Below are 18,017 nucleotides of genomic sequence, written 5' to 3'. Positions count from 1 at the left end.
TCTTTAATACATTAATATGTTTACTGCCCCATGTTCTACAGATCCTCGAAGAGAGATGCAATTTTCCTGCTTCCTTAATAGATAGGAAATGGAAACCCTGAAATGAGTAAAAAGACAGGAAATTTTGACCAATAATAAGAGATGTGGGAAGGATCAATAAATGTTAACTCTAGAGTGTTTCCCAAACATACCTGAAAGGGCAGATTGCAAATTTCTTACTTAAAGTGGATTTTGACACAAAGGTCAGCTTTCAAAAACACCAAGGCTGTTTTCTACAAACAAGCAAGCAAAATCATATTACCAACTATAAAAAATGTTTTCCTTCAAAAAATAAAGATCTGGAAAGGCACAGATTTTAGCCAGTCTTTGTCAATACTCAAATTTGTGGGGGGAAAAAAAAACAAAAACAAAAACAAAAACAAACAAACAAAAAAAACACAAAAACAAACAAACAAACAAACAAAAACAAAACAAGTAATTACATTTTTCATCCCAAATTTGAAAACACAAAGTAGTATTTCTCATCCTATCAAGTTCTTTACCGTTGCAGAATGATTTGGACAAACCTTGCTAACCCATTACAGGGGACTCAGCATTTATCAACTAAACACATTTTGCATATAAGCTGCAAATAATATATATACATACACATATATATGTGAGAAACGCCGAGAAATTAAAACCCTTTCAAATTCAATGCAGCTATAAAATCTGATGATACAAAACTGCTTGTATTTTTTTTTTTCCTGGCTCATCTGCCCCTCCGTGTGATTCCCCGTGGTGACCAGCAGTGTCAGAGCCCGTTGTCCCAGGTTAAAAAGTCCTGCCCCGAGAGGAGCGCCGGCCCCAGCCCCGGGGGCCCGCCGGCCCCGCTGCCGCTGTGCGCGCCGGCTGCCGTCAGCCGGGACCCCGCGTGGAAAACTCGGCAAGAAAAACCCCGCTGTTCTGAAAACAAATCCCTGCGAAGAATTTTCGACACCTGTTTCTTGCCGCTCTGCAGACATGTGCTGTTCCTGACAAAGGCGGTGTTGGGAGCGGCACGGCCATGTGCCAAGGGCAGTGTTGGGGGTGCCGCCACCTCCCAGGGGACCCCCGGGGTGGCCCCGGGTGGGACGTGTCTCCCCGCAGCGCACCCCCCCCCCCCCCCACACACACACACCCCAGTTAGAACAAAATGGGGAGCCTCTCGCCGCGCGGGGGACGCCCCGCTTTTACTGGGGGGGGCTGCGCCTCCGCACAGCGACCGGCCGAGCCCAGCCCGCCCCGCCGAACTCCTCTGCGGGGAGAACCCGCGGCTCCCCGCGCAACCTCCGCGCCCACCGGCGGCCGCGGGGGCCGGCCCCGCCCGCCCGCCGCCTCTGCCCGCCCCGCCAGGCCCCGGAGCGGGCGGGGGGGCCCCACGGGACACCCCCCTCCCCGCCGCTCGGAGCGGGGGGAGCGGCTCCCCGGCCGCGGCTCCGCGGGGTGGGCTCTGCCCCGGGGCCCCCGCCCCTCCCCGCGCCGCGGGCGGAGCGCTCGCCCGGAGGGGCCGCGCCGAGCCGGGCCATGGACCAGCACCTGCGGCGGCTGAGGCAGGAGCTGGTAAGGGGGGGGGCTGGGGGGGGTCCCCGCACCTCGGGGGGGGGGGGGGTGGGTGGGTACGGGGGTGCCTGCGCGGCCCTTTGTGGGGGGAACAGCCCCGAGCAGGCGCGGAGCGGGCTCCGCCGCGGGACGGGCACGGCGGGTGCCGGGCACAGGCAGCCCCGGACCGCGGGGCTTGGGGACCCTCCGCCGGCAGCCCCCCACCCCCCGCCCCCCGCCCTCCCTGCACTGGCGGGACTGGGGCGGCCGGTCTCAGCCTCCCAGCGCCGACTGGTCGGATGCCGCCGGTGCGGTGCGATGGGCTGCGAGAGATGATGGGGGGGCTCGGGGGTGGGCAGGGGCTGTAGAGAGATCAGGCATCAGAGAAACATTTGCAGAAATCTCTGATAAGAGTAAGTTTACGGGAATCTAAACGATGTAAAGGGAGCGTGCGCTTGCCACCTCCAGTACCCGCTGAAAATACTTCTTCTTTAATAGGAAACCCTTTGTCATAAATCAACACTGTTTTCTCCCTCCTCCCGCTCCCACTCGGATGGTAACCTCACTCGCGGAGCTTGCTTGGGCTTGTCCACAAGCCAGAAGGTATTGTTGGTGCACTGGGGCTTGCTAGGGGTGGATCGGCAGGAAGAACCGATACTTTCTGAAATCGGGTTCCAGTGCTCAGGAGGTCTGGCTGGGGAGCAGCGCGTTGTTCGGATCAATAGATAGTGAGAACGAACAAAAGGGGAAGGCAAGGCAGAGCAAAAACGGGTGGGTGAAGTTTCTGAATGCGCAAAAGCTTCCCGCTTTCAGACTGAATGGGATGTGGATTTCAGCCGGTATTTGTGCGAACTGGGGCTCTGCGAAATGGGTTTCTGTGCAGTAGCGCTGCCCTGCCTGCAGCACAGGCAGCGTTTCGCGTGTAAGCAGCACGGCTTGTCAGGACGGACACGCAAAGTTCCAGCCGTGCCCCGGGCACTCGCCGCGGCGCCGGGGGTGGCTGCGCTGCTGCGGGTGGGACGTGTCTGGTGGAACAGGGGCTGGGGCAGCAGCGCTGCGCTCCGAAAAAATGCGGCAGCAAACAGCGACGTTTAACCTGCTGTCATTACCAGTGCTTCCCCAGCAAACGGAGGAGCTGGAAGACAAACAAAAACAAAGGAAAATGAGAGTCACTGGTGTTCTGCATGCTGGGTGTGATGAATGAAATGCAAACTGTAAACCAAGGCGTGTACAGTGTAACCTGGAAGATCTTTAAAATCTACAGAAGTTGGAAGGTGAGACAGGTAAAAAGATTAACTTTCAAAAGAGCACACTTAGAATAAGGCCCCTCAATCTGTGTTTTGTCTTCGGAAGAATTCAGTTTCGTTATCTGAGCGGTAACTTATATACAAGTCTAAACATTGCACCTTTACTTGTGAGTCTAAAACATGCCTATTTTGTCGTGTACAACATAACTTCTGAAGAATTTGAATATATTCGAAAGGAAGCCAGTTCCCTCACGCTTAACGTGAAACCCAAACATACTTTAAATGAGAACACTCTGGCTTTGTTCATACCCTTGCTATAATGCAGTAATAGATTTTTTTTTTTAAATTCTAAAATTGTGACAGTTTTTATTTCATTATAAACCAAGACTTTAGCCTGGCAAAGATTTAGGTGTGTGCTTGGCTTAAAAAACTGGGAAGGGGCAGTTGTCACCTTCAACAGGACTACTCATGACTTAACTGAAGGTAGCCTAGGTCTTCATGTGTTTGCTTTTTACTAGTCACATTCTTTCCCTGTCCCACCCCCCGATATTTGTTACTCAAAAACTTACTTGAACAACAAATTCCCAGGGTATCAGAGCACAGTCTGGGCGCTGCTGTGGGCACAGGCGTGCCGGGACAGCCCGGGGTGACGGCTGGGGAGACCCTCTGCCTTCCAGCACGCCGCCCGGAACAGTTCCCTCCATCAGCAGCTTAAGTGAGCTGCAGATTGCATTTAGTGAAGGTAGGAGGATTTTATTAATTAAAACAACCATAAACGATATCCTGAGCAATAACAGCTTTTAAAAATCAATGCTGTCGAGATAGCCTGGAATTAAAATGGATTAATGTTTCTTTAAAGACCAGCAAGCAGTGCGCTAGACAGCTGGGACCATCTGCACCGAGTGGTGAGTGGGAACTGAACCTCTTGACCCTGCTTCTTCACCACTTTCTTCATTTCTGGGCGTTAAATGCACCAGAACCAAGAATCAGGCGGGAGGGGTGGTGGGAAGGACTTGGCCAGATGAAGAGGGTGAGCCAGCCCGTGCGCAGCTGGGCGGGAGCCCGGTCCCAGGGCATCATTGCAAATTTAGCAGCGCAGCGGTTTGCGTTCTGTCCGAGGAGCAGCGCTGGGCGGCTGGGAGGCCTGCGGAGCGGGGGGCGTGCGGGGAAGTTCTGCAAAAACACCCGATTTGAGGAACCAGGCTCGCTGAGGCTGGTCAGTGTAACGTGAAAGTTAGAGGCCATTCGATCAGCAGAAGTTTATTTTGTTTCGGTGGAAGCCAGCCTTTGGCTGGTTTTGAGGAGGGGATTTTCTCAAAAAAGAGTGGCTCTTGGCACAACTCCCAGTTCCCAAGGAAAGGTTATCTTCAAGCACAGCTCTGTCCCCTACCAGTGTGGGATTCAAGGATTCCGGCTCTGATTTTTTTCTTCTGCTTTGTGTATTAAAAACATATTTAAATAGCCGCGTGCTTGGTTTGGGCTGCTGGTGTGCCCCAGCCTTTCAGCGCGCAGCCTGTGCATTGAGATCACACCGTGCCTTGCCAGACAGGTCCCAGATGAGCGTGGGTCCGGGTGTGCTTACACCGGTCTTCGTGTCACCTCTGGGGAAGCTCTGCCGGCTCTGCCATGGCTCCCAGGGATGAATCTGACCCGCTGCAGTCAATGAGAGATCTCTTATTCCAATCGCGTGTTTTCCATTGTAAGCTGATAGTTTCTGGCATGTGTGGTGTCCCTTTGATTGGAATCCATTCAGAAGCTCCCACACGCAAATGCTTCGCAGCCAGGGGAGCCCCGGCTGACACAGCCTTTCATCCCACCTGGCTGCGGGTCGGGGGCAGCTCTGCACCGGATCGATGGCCGAAGCCGGGGCCCTCGTCCCGTGCGGGCCCCTGCCCGCTCTCCGCGCCTCAGTCTCTGTACGTGGCCGACACAGAAGGCTCCGTTCACCTCCTCTGGGAAGCCGGTGGAGATTGATGGGCGCAGTGTGGTTTGCGAGAATATGCAGTGCTGGTTTGGAGGCCTGGCGTGGAACAAGTTGTGCTTCTCCACTCCTCCTGTCTTCTGTCCTTTATACGGCAGTTCTGGAATGTGCTACAGAGCTTGTGAATCTTCCATTAATGCAATTAATCCCCATACTAAAAGTCCTCTTGACTTTATCGGCTGGATTCAGAGTCTGCAGGCATCATTCTGAGGCCCAGAAATATGATGTCTGCTTTCCGAGTTACAGAATGTTATCTCAGCTGAAAGATCAGATTTAACAAGAATTGTCTTGCTCAGGGATTAGCAGAAAGGAATTTAATTTCCGTGTCTCATGCTGCAGATGGCATTACCTCCATAAACTTTCCGACACAGGGATTGTTGGCATTTATACATAGTAACATCAGCGTACGTACCATGGGATTGGGCTTTCACGGCTCTTCTACAATAAGAATAATCACTTATTATCTAGGTAGGGACTGGTGAGTTCATGGGGCAGATTTATCTCGCACTCAGGGTTTGTATGGCAGTCAAGCTAGCTGTAGTTGTAACTTTATGTCGCATGTTTTGGTCTTTCTTGAGGAATCCAGGATAGTTCTGGGCTTTCTATTACTTCTTTTCTAGGAGGAAAAGTATTAAAGTAGGTATTTAAAACAAAACCCACCACTAGGACTTGAACTTTTGAATGTTCTCCCTGCACATTAATCATAAATGCATCGCATTATTGAGTCTGATAGAATCTGACTCCCTTCTTACATTAATTTATGTTCTGGTAGACAGTGTTTCTTGCTATGAATATCTTGCAGGAATAGAACATTTGGTCTGAGTGAAAAATACAGCCAATTATTTTTACTCTTTGTCTCACACTGGGTCCTATTCCGGTAACTGTGTCATGCTCGAAAAGGAGTCTGCTGTATTTTCATTACTGCTATTTCTGAAGGAGCAGCTCTTGTGATTTGCGGTAGAGCAGGCATAAATGACAGCCCTCAAGGGCTAACGTCACCGCTCACAACTCCCACAGGTGGGAACACGCAGCTTCATTTGTGTCTCTGCAGATAAAATGGTCCCTTGACCCACCGCTGCCGGAGACAGCTGTAGAACCTTGGGTGGTTTTCACAGAATCTCGTTCCTTGGTGTTACCTCAAGGGAAGGTGCAGAGGAGTAACTTGACAGCAGATGTCCTGTCGCATAACCTGGGGAGAGAAAAAGCAGTCACAGGCTTTGTCCGCTTGTTTATTCCAGAGAAGACTCCTAGAGATGACGGTGGCTTTTTTTATAGACTCCCAGCTGCACATATTCAGGAATGTTAAAAACCAGACCCGCAGTGAGAGAGAGCACGGGGCTGAAAGCCGGCACTTCTGACCATCACCTTCAATGCCCAGTCTGTGCACTGAGGCTTGTGGTCTCTCTTATCCCTGGGTTGTGAGTAAAAGTCTGAAGGTTGGAGTTCTTTTTGGCCCGTTTATTTCCTGGTTGTAGAGAACTGATTTTCGAATTTGCCTTTAAATGTAACAAGTGTGATTAGGAAGCACAGAACAATAACATTGTAATGGAAAGGAAGGCAATTGAGTAAGCAAGACAGTTAATTGAGTGATGTGAACCATGTCTTTTGTGGTCAACATCTGTTTAAGATCTATTTATTGGAAAAAAAAATCTTTGGTAAAGTTTCAGCATCCTTCCTCTTCCAGATGAATAGTAAGCTTACAGTTAACATCCTCATTTACACCTAATATACTCTGGAAAGACGAGACGTAAAAAGACACTTGAAATCCTTGTGATAAAATGCAAGGACAAAAATAAGATTGCGGACCCTTGGCATCCATCAAGGGAAGGAAAAGAAAGGTGCAACAGCAGGCTGGAAAGCAGCTCTCTGACCGTGCAGCGCGCTCTGAGGGGTCATGCCCAGCTACAATTGCAGGCTTGTTGAGATTAATCTAGTTAGTGACCCAAAGGAAAACACAGAAACAATATGATCAGCTCAGCAGTTCTAAAATAATTTTGGTCTCTATTATGTCATCCTCTTTAAATACCAATTGTTTGTCGCTGGTTCTGTTGCCTATCAGCACTATTATTAAGAACTGCTATTTGCCAGTTGTTCTTTCCTGTCCTCTTAGCAATAACTTCCTCTCTCTCCTGCCTAAGAGCTGGACATCTGTCTTCCTCCTCGTTTTGACAAACACGCTCTGAGCTCTTCTCTTCAGCTCCCTGGGCTCAGCTGAGGGCTGTGGTGCGTTAGCTGGGCTCTGCCTTTTCTCCCAGCAGCTTCAGAAAGCTGCCGCGGCCCTGGGCAGGCCAGATGTGCAGATGGGCTGGGAATACAGGCAGCTGGGGCTGCAGGGCACCGCTGGGAACTGAATTCCGAGAACTCGGTGAATGTAGATGCTAATAGGAAAACATGAGTTCCCAAAGTGGGTTAAAAAGGTTACATATTTACCTGGGAAGTGGGAAGTGACAAGTGAAATCTCCCTTATTTGCAGCCTCAGGTACTTGGGTTTGAACTTGATAAAATGCCAGTAACTGGTAGAGGATGTTCCTTGGGGTGAGTTGTCCTTCTGCTGTGTTAATCAATGGTGGAAGATCGTTGATTTATAAACTGTGTAAACCAGTTGTGGTTGTAGTTCTGGGAATAAGAGGAAACCATTAAAAAGGCATGGCTTACAAAGTGACCGGTACCTTTGCTACTCAGAAAGGTAGATTTCCAATGTAAAAAAAGTCCATATTTGAACTCTGCCAGTTTTGCAAGATGCTCACTTCTTGTTGTTTCTGCCCCCCCCCCCCCACACACACACACACACACATTGAATATTCCTTGACGATCATTTGAAAGTGCTTGAAAAGCTTTTGAATTTTGCAGTTCAGTTGTCAATGTTCAGGGTGACTAGTTTAAGCGAGCTTTGCTTGGGAGAAGCGTTTAGCCAGAGCTGCCTTGTTCATGCCTTCACAGGGGGCTTGGTCAGGAGGTAATACCTTACTGCTGGGGAAGGAACATTTAACATCACGCACTGAATCCCTGGCACCAAAGTGGAACACGCTCGTCACAGCTGCGCCCAGCCTTGCGTGTACTTTTCTTGCTGTAAAAGGCATCTGTGTTGGCTTGTTCGGAATTAGACTAAAACTTCTTCATGCCAATTTTCAGGGACTGCAAAAGTTTCAGGAATAATAATGAGATACAGTTTGAGGCATCTGACTTTTAACTGTTTTACAGAGACAAATCTGAACGTCTGCAAGTTGTCATAGTTCTCCTGTGGCTTTCCTTGGAAGCAGAGGTGCCAACCAGCCACTTGTGTTGAAGCACAAAGTGTCTCAACTTAGACACGCAGCGGACACCTTGAAGTGCTGGTGTACTTGTGCACCTTGAGCAGAGACCAGCGGGTACAGGAAGGGAGGGTGCTGATGCCCAAGATCTGTGCCTGCCCCGAAGTTTTGTGGTGCCTGCCGTTCCCCCCGCGCTCTGCTCCGCAGCACGGCTCAGCGCGGGGCTGATTCGACAACGGGCTGGGATTTACAGCTCACAAACACGCACGAGACAGAACATCTCCTGATGCCCCGTGGTGGCCAGCTTACATAAAATCACTTACGTAACCCCAGCAAGAGGGTCAGGGTCTCGCTCCACGCCAAATTAAGGCTCTCTGGGGTTTTGTGTCGCAGCCACGCTCCGGTTGAAATTGCACTTTAGTTCATCACAAACTCCAGTTCCTTCTACATGAAGTGTGTGAGCACAGAGCCAGTGAGGTCCCTTCAGCCTTGGGTTCCCACCACCTTGCAGTCAGAGCATCTGTTTGACTTCCAGCCCAATCTGCTGGATTATTTGCAGCAACTTTTTTTTCCTCTAGCAGCCCAGACAGGTCAATCTTGAACCTTTTTCAGGGTGGTGGTGTCTCTTCTGTGGGAGATTGTTCCTTTTCTGGAGTCTCGGAGCAGGCAGTCTGAACTTGGGAGAACTGAGATCTTGGCAGAGAGGGGAGAGTGGCAGTGAGACACTGGGGAAGAAACTTTTTTTTCTCTCCAGAGTTTTCTTTCCAAGCTGCGTACTCTTAATTACCACAGGGTAATTATTAGTGGATGAAATCCAAGCCCCTGAAGACTGTTTGGTCACCAGTCAGTGACTTCACATTGGGTTGGGTTTCACTCACTCTTCAGTTCTTTAAAAGACCGAACAGATACCGTGAAGAGCAAAAGGTAAAGGGAGGGTTTGGGGGGGGGTGTTTTGCTTTGTTTTTGAACTTGCAGAACCCAGATTTTTAGCTGCGCTCACAAGCAGAATTAAAAGCCTCAGGATCTTAAAAACTCTTTTCCTGATGGTGGAATTCACGTTGCCAGAGGGACACTGAGGTTGAGTCCAGAGGGCAGGATTTGTCCCAGCCCAAAGCGGGTTGCTGAAACCAGACAGGCGAGTCACATCCCAAAAGTGCCCGTTTCTCCCCCTCTGCCGCGACGGGGACGGCTCAGCCCAGCCCTCGGCCCGGGCAGCCGGGGAGAAGCGTCCCAACCTCGTAGTCATTTACGGGAAAGTGTTTCCACAGACGAAAACATCTCCACTCCTCCTCCAGTAGCTCGGGCTCCCCAGGCTGGTGCTGGTGCCAGGTTTGGCAGAACCAGCTCATTTGTTCAGAAGGAAAAGCGCTGGAGTCTGAGCTTCTGGGGCTCAGGTCTTTTCTTGTCAGGGACAGACGGGATCTGCCGGTGAGAAACGACCACACTGACGATAAATGCTGCCTGTGAAATTTTAATCCTTAATAGAGCCTCGCTGGATGAGGCATGCATTGTAACAATACCACCCATCGTGGGGGAGTTAATTGAGTCAATGAGGTGAAACAGCGGAGCCGTCCAGCATATGCCGAGGGTTGGATCAGCCCAGTCATTACCGCAGGACCCTCGTCACTCACCACGGCGTGATTACAGCCCTGCGCCGGCCAGGGGATTTGGTGGGAAGTGGCCAATGAGGGGCCAAGCTGGCTCCAAATCCAGCTTTTTGCAAAGCCCCAGATAAAACAGACTTCCATTAATAAGGCGAGAAAGGTTAGGACGAGAAGCATTACAGCAAATCTGGAGAGGTAAGGTGATAGTTTTGTCTGAGGCTCGTAGAGCATATGGCCGCAGGTTTTGTGCGGGTAACCCAAGAGCTCGGTTAGTCTGTAAGTGGGGCATTATTTGCATGTCTGCAGAAGTAGAGGTTTATTTGCTGATGTTAAAAAATTAGATAGCTAGAGACACTTGATAGTGTAATCAGGAAGCTAAACACAGATTTGCCGTACCTTCATAGATTGTGTGCTCGTTCTGGGTGATAAATGAGTGTCTCAGGAGTGAAGCTCTGAAAAATCATCGTGATCTGCTGGCTGGTTTAAGGTTCTGGGTTTTGAAATGGAGATTTATGGTCAGAAGTTGTTGGGAAGCTTTCCACTGACAACTAGATTGTTACAGAGGATCCAGTTTTTTGATGACTGCTCTTTCTCACTGGTCAAATCCAGGTACAGAGATAGAAACAGAGCAAGCAATTGAACTAATTTAGTTAAAATAGAGAGGTAGAAAAAGTAAAGCCTGACAATGTAAAGCTGGACATAAGATGCGTCTGTCCTTTTTTACCCTAAGCTTGAGATCTACTGCTGTATGAAAATTGTGACAAGCCTTTTAAACTGTTTATGACAGCATAGGCTAAAGCTTTTCCAAGACAGTGTGTGGTAATCTCTTCTGCAAACCACCTTCCATCAATGTGACATGTCTTCACCTCCAGCTCTGCCATCCCCTGCTGTTCTGCCCCTCTCCTTCCCCTTGCCCACTCCCCCTCCCTGCTAAAAAAAAAAAAAAAAAAAAAAAAAAAAAAGTGGCAGCTGTTGGAAAGTATAGCCCATTTGTTTTACGATGCTGCTTTGGGAATATGATCCAGATCCTACACAAGAGAGAGAAAGCAACAGAGCAAAAGAGAAGAGGGGGAAGTTTAGAAACTCTGGAAAATAACTTACTTATTTCAAGTCTAGTATAGGAAATTAAATCTTTACAGCAAGGTTCAGGGATAAGCCAGAACTGCTACTAAAGGTTCTAGCTTGGGAATCAAAGAGATCGCTAGTTTAATGTAAGTAATTTTAGAGTTTGTTGGTTGTTTTGTACAAAATGGCAAGTGCATCAAAACGTCTTCGATTGTGCTCTAGGGAGAGGTGCCGGTAATGAGAGCATTAAGATCTGAAGACATGTTGTATAGTAACAGTGCAATTCTTAGTGGGGTTTATTTTTCTTTATGACTTTAGGTAAAGAAACAAGGTTCTCTGTGAAAGGCACTTCTGTTCATTATCCTGACTCCTGATTTCAGTTAGTTACAGGGCACAAAAGGCACAAAAGCAGAAGAATATGCTAAAACTGGCAGCAGCCAAAACCATTCATAGTTCTACGCCTTGGGTTTCTGCCAAGCAATTAATGGAAGAATCAAACTGTTTATTTTTGCTGTCAGGTCAAAAAATCCACTCCTCTCTGCTCCTCTTAATCCTAGAGGGAAACTCCTAGAAAAAAAATCTAAGAAAAACCCAGTTGCGGTGCCCTGAAACGCATGTCGTACAGGTAGGACGCATCTAAGATGCAGTCAGTAGGCAGGGGTGATGTTTCAGAAAGCCGCTCAGCCCCTCTCTCCGGCCCTTTGGTCAATATTCCCCGCTCTGCCCCGGCTGCCGGCCGCGCTGACGCGATGTCTGCTTCCTTCCCTCCGCAGCTCTCCATGAAGGAGGTCGGGGACGGGCTGCACGAGCAGATGAACTGTATGATGGGTGCGCTGCAGGAGCTGAAACTCCTCCAGGTCCAGACAGCTTTGGAGCAGCTGGACATCTCCGGGAGCCGAGGCGCCGTCCCTGGCCCCGAGCAGCACCGGTGCTACCGAAGCGGCGGAGACGGGCCGGGGGCCCGGCGGCTGCGGGGGGAAGCGTTGGTGCCGGAGCGCAGCGCCGCGTCCCTCGCCTGTGCCGGGCCACGGCCCCTGGGCCTGCCCCGTCCCGCTGCGCGCCCGGAGGGCGGCCGCCTTCGGGACCCCCCCTCCTCCCTCAGGGGCCGCCGCGGCGAGGATGTTTATCACCCAAAAGGACCTTCCTCCGCCTCGGGCAGAGCAGAGCACGCCCGCCCAAGGACGCCTGAGCCCAGCAGCCAGAGCAGAGCCGGGGGGTGGCCGGCGTGCCGGGAGTGCCCGGGCTGTGACGACGGCCACGACTGGACGTCCTCCCTAATGTCCCAGAGCAGGAACCGGCAGCCGCTGGTCTTGGGGGACAACATCTTTGCAGACTTGGTCGGGAACTGGTTGGATCTGCCAGAGCTGGATAAGAAAGGGGAGAAGAGCGAGGCGTCCCTGTCCGCGAGCAGGTCCCAGGAGCTCTGCAGGAAGTTCTCCCTCACAGCCAACATCTTCAAGAAGTTCCTGAGGAGCGTTCGGCCAGACCGAGACAGGCTTCTCAAGGAGAAACCTTGCTGGCTTCCCCCTGAAGACAAACAGCCCGAAATTTCTAAGAGACCCAAAAAGATGAACAAACTCAAGGGGACATTTTACTTCCCACTTCATGGGAACATCCAGAACCATCACAGCAAAGCAGAGAGGTTCCCAAAGGCCAAAAGCAATAGCGAGAAACCCAAAATTGGCACCAAGAAAGTCCACGATACCGTAGACTACACCCAGTCTGGGTTTGACATCAATACAGCTGTTTGGGTCTGAGTTTGTCTGTGCTCCCTGCTCTGCCGAGCATTTGTTTCCCACCCGAGAGGAGCTGGAGGCCGTACATGTCTTTTCAGGAGACCCCCGAGCGCTCAACGTGGCCGAGTTGGGAGGAGTCCTCTGCAAAACGTGCCCTGGGCGTCCGTGGCCTGCGAGCAGGATTTTCCGGAGAACTACGAGCAGCAGCTGACACAGCCCCCATGCGGGGAGGCTTCTGGGGACTGAGATTGTAAAAAATAATCGGAACCTTTAGCAGCTTTAGGGTGAGTGGTGCCACGGACGACCAGCTCCTGGAGCCTGGCTAACAACAGCCACTTCAGGCCCATTCTGTCATCTCTAGCTAAAATAGCTGCAGCACAAAATTCACTGTGTGCATGTGTGTGTATGAGTGTGCAGATATATATATATAGTTTGTTTGGTTTGTTCTTTTTTTTTTTTTTTTTTTTTTTAATCCTGCTTGTGTGCACTTAAAACTGGGTTACGAACCAGACAATTCAAGCGTTGTACCTGAAGCACTTGTTATTTAAATTGAAAGAATTAAGTTTGAATTTATAAGACTTGAACAACTGCTTCGTGGGGGGTGTGGAACCCCAGCTTTCTTGCGTTTCAGCTGTGGGGTTCTCCCCCCTAAACTGCATCTCCGTTGCACTCCCAGCATCTCTTTCCCCTGCCAGTTAAACCAGCAGGATTCAAGGCTCCTTCCATGGAAGTTTGTGACCCCCAAGCTCTCAGCAGGTTTTGTTTCTCTCCCAGTGTCCTTCTCCCCATCGCACCCGGTACAGTGTTGCAGAAGTTTGTTGTTGAGGTTGCACCAAGATACAAAGTCGCAACAGACGTTGATTGTTGTTGTTTCCTACTGCTATTGTGTACAAACCTTGTCTTGGCAGAACCAAGTTCTTCAGTGTCCGGCTCCCCACAAGTTACCAATAAAGTGGCATCGGTCTCCAGCGTGCCGTGGGGCCATCCCTCAGTCCTGCTTTGCTCCAGCGCAGAAGCTTCTGGGTTTTCACCATCACCAAAACCCAGCCGAGCACAAAAGGCTCCGCTGACGGGGGGCGGAGGGGTCGGAGCCGGGAGCGCGCGGTTTGTGCCAGCCTCTTCCCAGCCAGGGCCAGGCGGTTTGGGGAGCAACCAGGGGAGTTTCCATTCGAGGAGAGGTTATAAATCATAGCGGGGGAAGAGCTGCAGACAGGGTCCCGCTGCAGCCCGTGCGCATCCCCGAGAGCCTTCGGGTAACGCTCCACCGTCCGCCTTCCTCCCCCAGCACGGGGAAAAGCAGAGGGAGAAATGCTGGGGAGAAAAAACCTGCTGCTGAGGGAAGGGCCTGAGAGTCGGGCAGTCCCTGCCTGGGGGGCCAGGGCCACGGGGGTCCTGCCCGGGCACCTCTCCCCACCCGCTCCAGGAGTTAAACGTGATGGAGGCGAGTCCCCGGCAGCGCCGGGAGCGCGAGGGCAGCGCGGAGCCCACCGCCGGCCCTGCAGCCCCCCGCTTCCAGGAGCCTCACCAGCCTGGGCGCACAGCGGTCGTACGTTCCAAAAACCTGTTCTGCTCACTCCAAGTTTAAGAAGGGCTTATGTGCGAGCAGTAGTTTTGGTTTGGTTTTTTAAACCATGCAATTCTGTTCCTGTTGTAACTTCCCAAGACACAGAGGCCATTGGAGCAGAGGCACCGAGAGAGAATTTCCCCCCCCCGCCCCCCCCCCCCCCCTCAAATTAAATATAGGCACAAGACAAGCCCTGTTTCTGCCCATACAAGGAGAGGAGCAGGTCAGCATCTGAAAGCTACACTCAGCACTTTTTCAGGAACCCAAGTTACAAGCAAACTTGCATTTTCCCCCCCTCCTTCTTCATTTCTCTGAATGCCAAAAGGCCGTTTCTACAGCGTTTTGTTTTCCTCTTATCAGTAATTCATCCTGTTTGTCACAAATACACCCTCCCAGCTCCCACCAGCCTTTCCAGAGGGTCAGCGAAGAGGAGAAGGAGCTTTCTACAATCAAGAGCACCAGAGAGCAGCAGCTTCTCCTGCACCAGCCCCATTCCCCAGCGCACGTCCCGGCCGTACCTGCCTGGCAGCGAAGGCTGAGCCCCACGGAGAGGAGAGCACTGGGGGGGAGGCTCTGGGGAGCTGAGAGCCCACACCAGGAGCTTTTTAAGCTCATCACTGAGCATCACCCTCAGGTGTGGTGAGGGGGGTGGCCCCGGGCCCAGGCTGAGCACGGCGGGGCAGGGGCACGGCCATGGCCCTGGAGACGAAGGGTGCATCTCTGTTACCTCCCTGAGGCCACATGTTATCCAGGAAACGGGATGTGTTTGTGCAGGACTCGGGGAGATGTGGAGCCTAAAATGCACATTGGGAACCTAATCTGTGGGAAAAGCAGCTCGGGGGGATTTGCCACCCCCCATCCGGCCCCCACCACCCCACAGAGGCCGTGCCCCCCAGGCCTTCATAAACCCAAACTCCCTTTTGCCGGCACCCGCGGCCCCTCGCGAATGCCGTCGCAGAGCCGCTGCCCCCGTCGATGGGGTCTCTCGTTTCTCCCGAGCACAAACACTTCTGGCCCCCGCAGCAGCACCAGCCCACCCTGCCCACGCACGCTCGCGCCACGGAGCTGCTCGGAGATCAGCTGCTAAAAACCCAGCCTTTTCTGTCCCTGCTCGGAGGAAATACTATTGTTTCGAGTTTCACATGGAAAGGGCAGTTCTTGGCCCCAGCTGCGGCCCACGCGTTCCTTTCCCACCCAAAATAATTGCCCCTGCTGCAGCCAGCACTGCCGAGCCTGTGCCCACTCCCCCCCAACCCCCCGGGAGTGGGTTGGGAGCCGGCGCCGGGGTCAGAGCCCGTGCGGGGTCCCGGCACCCCCCGGCACCCCCCGGCACCCCCCGGCACCCCCCGCTCCTCCCTCCGCTTCTGCCAGCAGCTGCCGGCGAGGCGAGCGCTCAGCTTTGGGGGCCACGGAGGACGGACAGAAGTCCTGGTGGTTGCTTCATTTCTTCTTTCTCGGAAGGAACAGATCCCTCCCGGGCACTTCGCACAGACAGCTGACCAAATGCCCAACATAGTTTCAAGTGTATTTATGTTCCCTCTGCCTCCTAAGTGTATCTCCAAAGGATGTTTTGAATCGAAACAGGATTTTCCAGGGTGTTTGCAGTGACAAATTCGGTGTGACCTGGGCTTCAAACAGCCACTTGAAAATTGCAAGTAAATGTAGATAGATCTCAAAGTTCTTAGCAGGAATAAAATATTTAATAATAAAGAATATCAGCCAAGCCAGACATCCTACCTAATTTAGTCTCCAGAGCAAGATCTGCTAATAGATCAGGGTAGGATTTGTGAATTACCATTTCACTTCTCCAGGGACTTTTCCTGAAATGATAATGGCTTTTTCTCCTCTTTTTTTTTTTCATGAAAGTGGCATGAAATAGCTCCCCATTATTAAGTATGAAACCTACCTAATTAGCACAATGACAGTCTTTAATGAAGCCCTGGCTGTGTTCTGCATCTTTGATAGGAGTGGTTAATACCAAACATAGGACAATAATTACAGAAACATGTTCCCCCATGAGCTCGCCCCGTGGAAGGCAGCGATGGCAAATGAAGCTCAGGCGTTCGGATTTACTGGAAATCCCTGTGCCAGGGGTGTGCTCAGCCCCAGTGGGATCAGATGCCCTGGAGTTAATTCATCACTGAGAACACCCACTCGGAGCCCAGGGATTGATGAAGCGGGGCGAGGTGCTGGAACCCCCCCAGCACCCACAGGCAGCGGCAGGGTGGCAGAGGAAGGGGTCGGGTGCTGCTGGTGCTGCAGGATCCTCCTTCTGCGGGGGGTGGCTGGGCTCCTGCTCGGCCCAGGGCGTTTGTGCCGCTGGATCTGGCCCACACGGCCTCGTGTACAGAGGGGGTTTGGCTCTCAGCATCAATAAAGTGCCTCCCCGGGAGCTGCTCCTCGCCTGCCTCCTCGGGCTCTCCCTTCCCCGCCAGCGCCGACGCTAACACCCCGCTCTTCCAGCCAGATGGCCTCCAGAAGGCTCACAAATGTGCCTGTAATTAAAAAGCCTTTATTTTCAAAACCATTTCACAGCTTATTCTTCTGACAATGGGATGGGGCTTCTTAGGCTAATGCTGGGCAAGAGGAAAGGAAAATACAGGCTGGCTGCTGCCCGCCGTGTTTTCCTTTCCCGCTGACACAGGTTATATTTACTATTTACCCGCCAGAGCTGAGGGTCCCAGGCCCCCTGCACGTCTGTGCTGCTGCTGGAGCCTCCCAGGGCCAGCTCTCATCTTCCCTAAGGATGCTCAGCTCTGTCCCCGTTAACCACCTGGGCTGAGGCACCTGGCTAACCTGAAAGGCTTTCTGGCTGGAAACGGAGCAAATTTAACAACCCTCCCTCAATTCCTCTCCTACTGAGTCCAGCAGGAAAGAAACCAATTGCCACATCCTTGCTGAACTAAGATCCATTTTACTTGAAGCCCAGCACTGTTTTATTCACTCCAGCACTTTCCCAATCACCTTCATCGTATTATTAATCAGCCACAGAATCTCTTCTACTTCTTTAAGCAGCATTTCTAAACCATGGACTGCGCCTCTTCAGCATCCCTCTCAACGCAGAAAGAGGCTGTGGTTTATTTCTCTTTCCTTTTGTTCAAGTTCATTGGTATCCACGTGGCATCCCTAATCAAGAAATCGTACCCCCTTCCAGCTGGCAGGCAGTCTCGTGTGCTGGTTTTAAAGCATAAATAAAAAGCAGTTTTCTGCAACAATTTGTGGAGGCTGGGCACTGCTGGGGGGGCACCGTCCCCCCGGGGCTCGGCTCTGCCCCCGCCAGCCAGGGCTGTAGCCCGGGCCCAGCCCCCCTGTTGGGGCTGATTTCCTCACCCTCCTCACTTGCCTTTCTGCAGCCGGGGGGGTCGGTCCTGGCCGGGCACTCGCCCTCTCCAGTGACTTCTCATCTGTGCGTTTTTCAGGAGCGTTTCCTGCAATAACGGTATCGAGCAAAGCCCTGGGCTGGCTCAGATTTCCTGGCTTTTGCTGAACAGGAAAGCAAAAGGGGGAAAATCAATATCCCAGAAAGAAGAAACGCCTGATCCTGTGTCAGTCCTCACCTTGGGCAGGCTGGAGGTTAGCTCGGAAAGCGCTTTCCGACACGTTCTAAATGCACACTGAAATCCCACCAGAGCTGCAGGACACAAGCTCCAGGATCCGGAGAGGAGGCTGACGGGTCCCTGCTCACACTCACTCTGTCCTTTGCACCAAAGCCCACCCGGACCCCCCCTCCAGCACGAGGGGAAGGGGCTGGGTGAGGCCACAGCCGCGGCGGAGGGCGAGCAGCTTGGGGCTGGCCCTGCTCGCTGGCTGTCACCTCCTCCCATGGGGCTGGCGCAGGGTCCCCGGGCAGAGCCGGGTGCTCGTGGCACAGGGGTGGGTCACACCGGCTTTGCCACGCGGTTTCTGTGCTGGCTCCGGCACCCGGGGGGGTCCCACGGCTCCGGCAGCAAGGAGGGGGACCTGCTCCCTGCGTGACAGACCAAGCCGCAGCCCGGACTGGACCTTCCCA

General features: G+C 52.2%; 1 protein-coding gene across 3 annotated transcripts; it reads left to right on the top strand.

Moving 5' to 3' along the window:
• Positions 1-1,373: 1,373 nt before the first annotated feature.
• INKA2 (inka box actin regulator 2) lies at positions 1,374-13,412 on the top strand. 3 transcript variants are annotated; one of them, XM_042800310.1, is made up of 3 exons: positions 1,374-1,581; positions 2,059-2,163; positions 11,482-13,412. In XM_042800310.1, exons 1-3 carry the CDS (start codon positions 1,546-1,548, stop codon positions 12,463-12,465), a joined length of 1,125 nt encoding a protein of 374 aa, XP_042656244.1. In that variant the 5' UTR covers positions 1,374-1,545; the 3' UTR covers positions 12,466-13,412. The 3 variants fall into 3 exon arrangements, with proteins under 3 accessions (XP_042656244.1, XP_042656245.1, XP_042656243.1); XM_042800311.1 differs by lacking the exon at positions 2,059-2,163; XM_042800309.1 differs by lacking the exons at positions 1,374-1,581; positions 2,059-2,163 and adding an exon at positions 9,785-9,838.
• Positions 13,413-18,017: the final 4,605 nt, after the last annotated feature.

The sequence above is a fragment of the Tyto alba genome, unplaced genomic scaffold (genome assembly GCF_018691265.1).
Source record: "Tyto alba isolate M040663 unplaced genomic scaffold, T.alba_DEE_v4.0 Super-Scaffold_30, whole genome shotgun sequence".
Taxonomy (NCBI): domain Eukaryota; kingdom Metazoa; phylum Chordata; class Aves; order Strigiformes; family Tytonidae; genus Tyto; species Tyto alba.
This window is presented reverse-complemented; position numbering and strand designations above follow the sequence as displayed.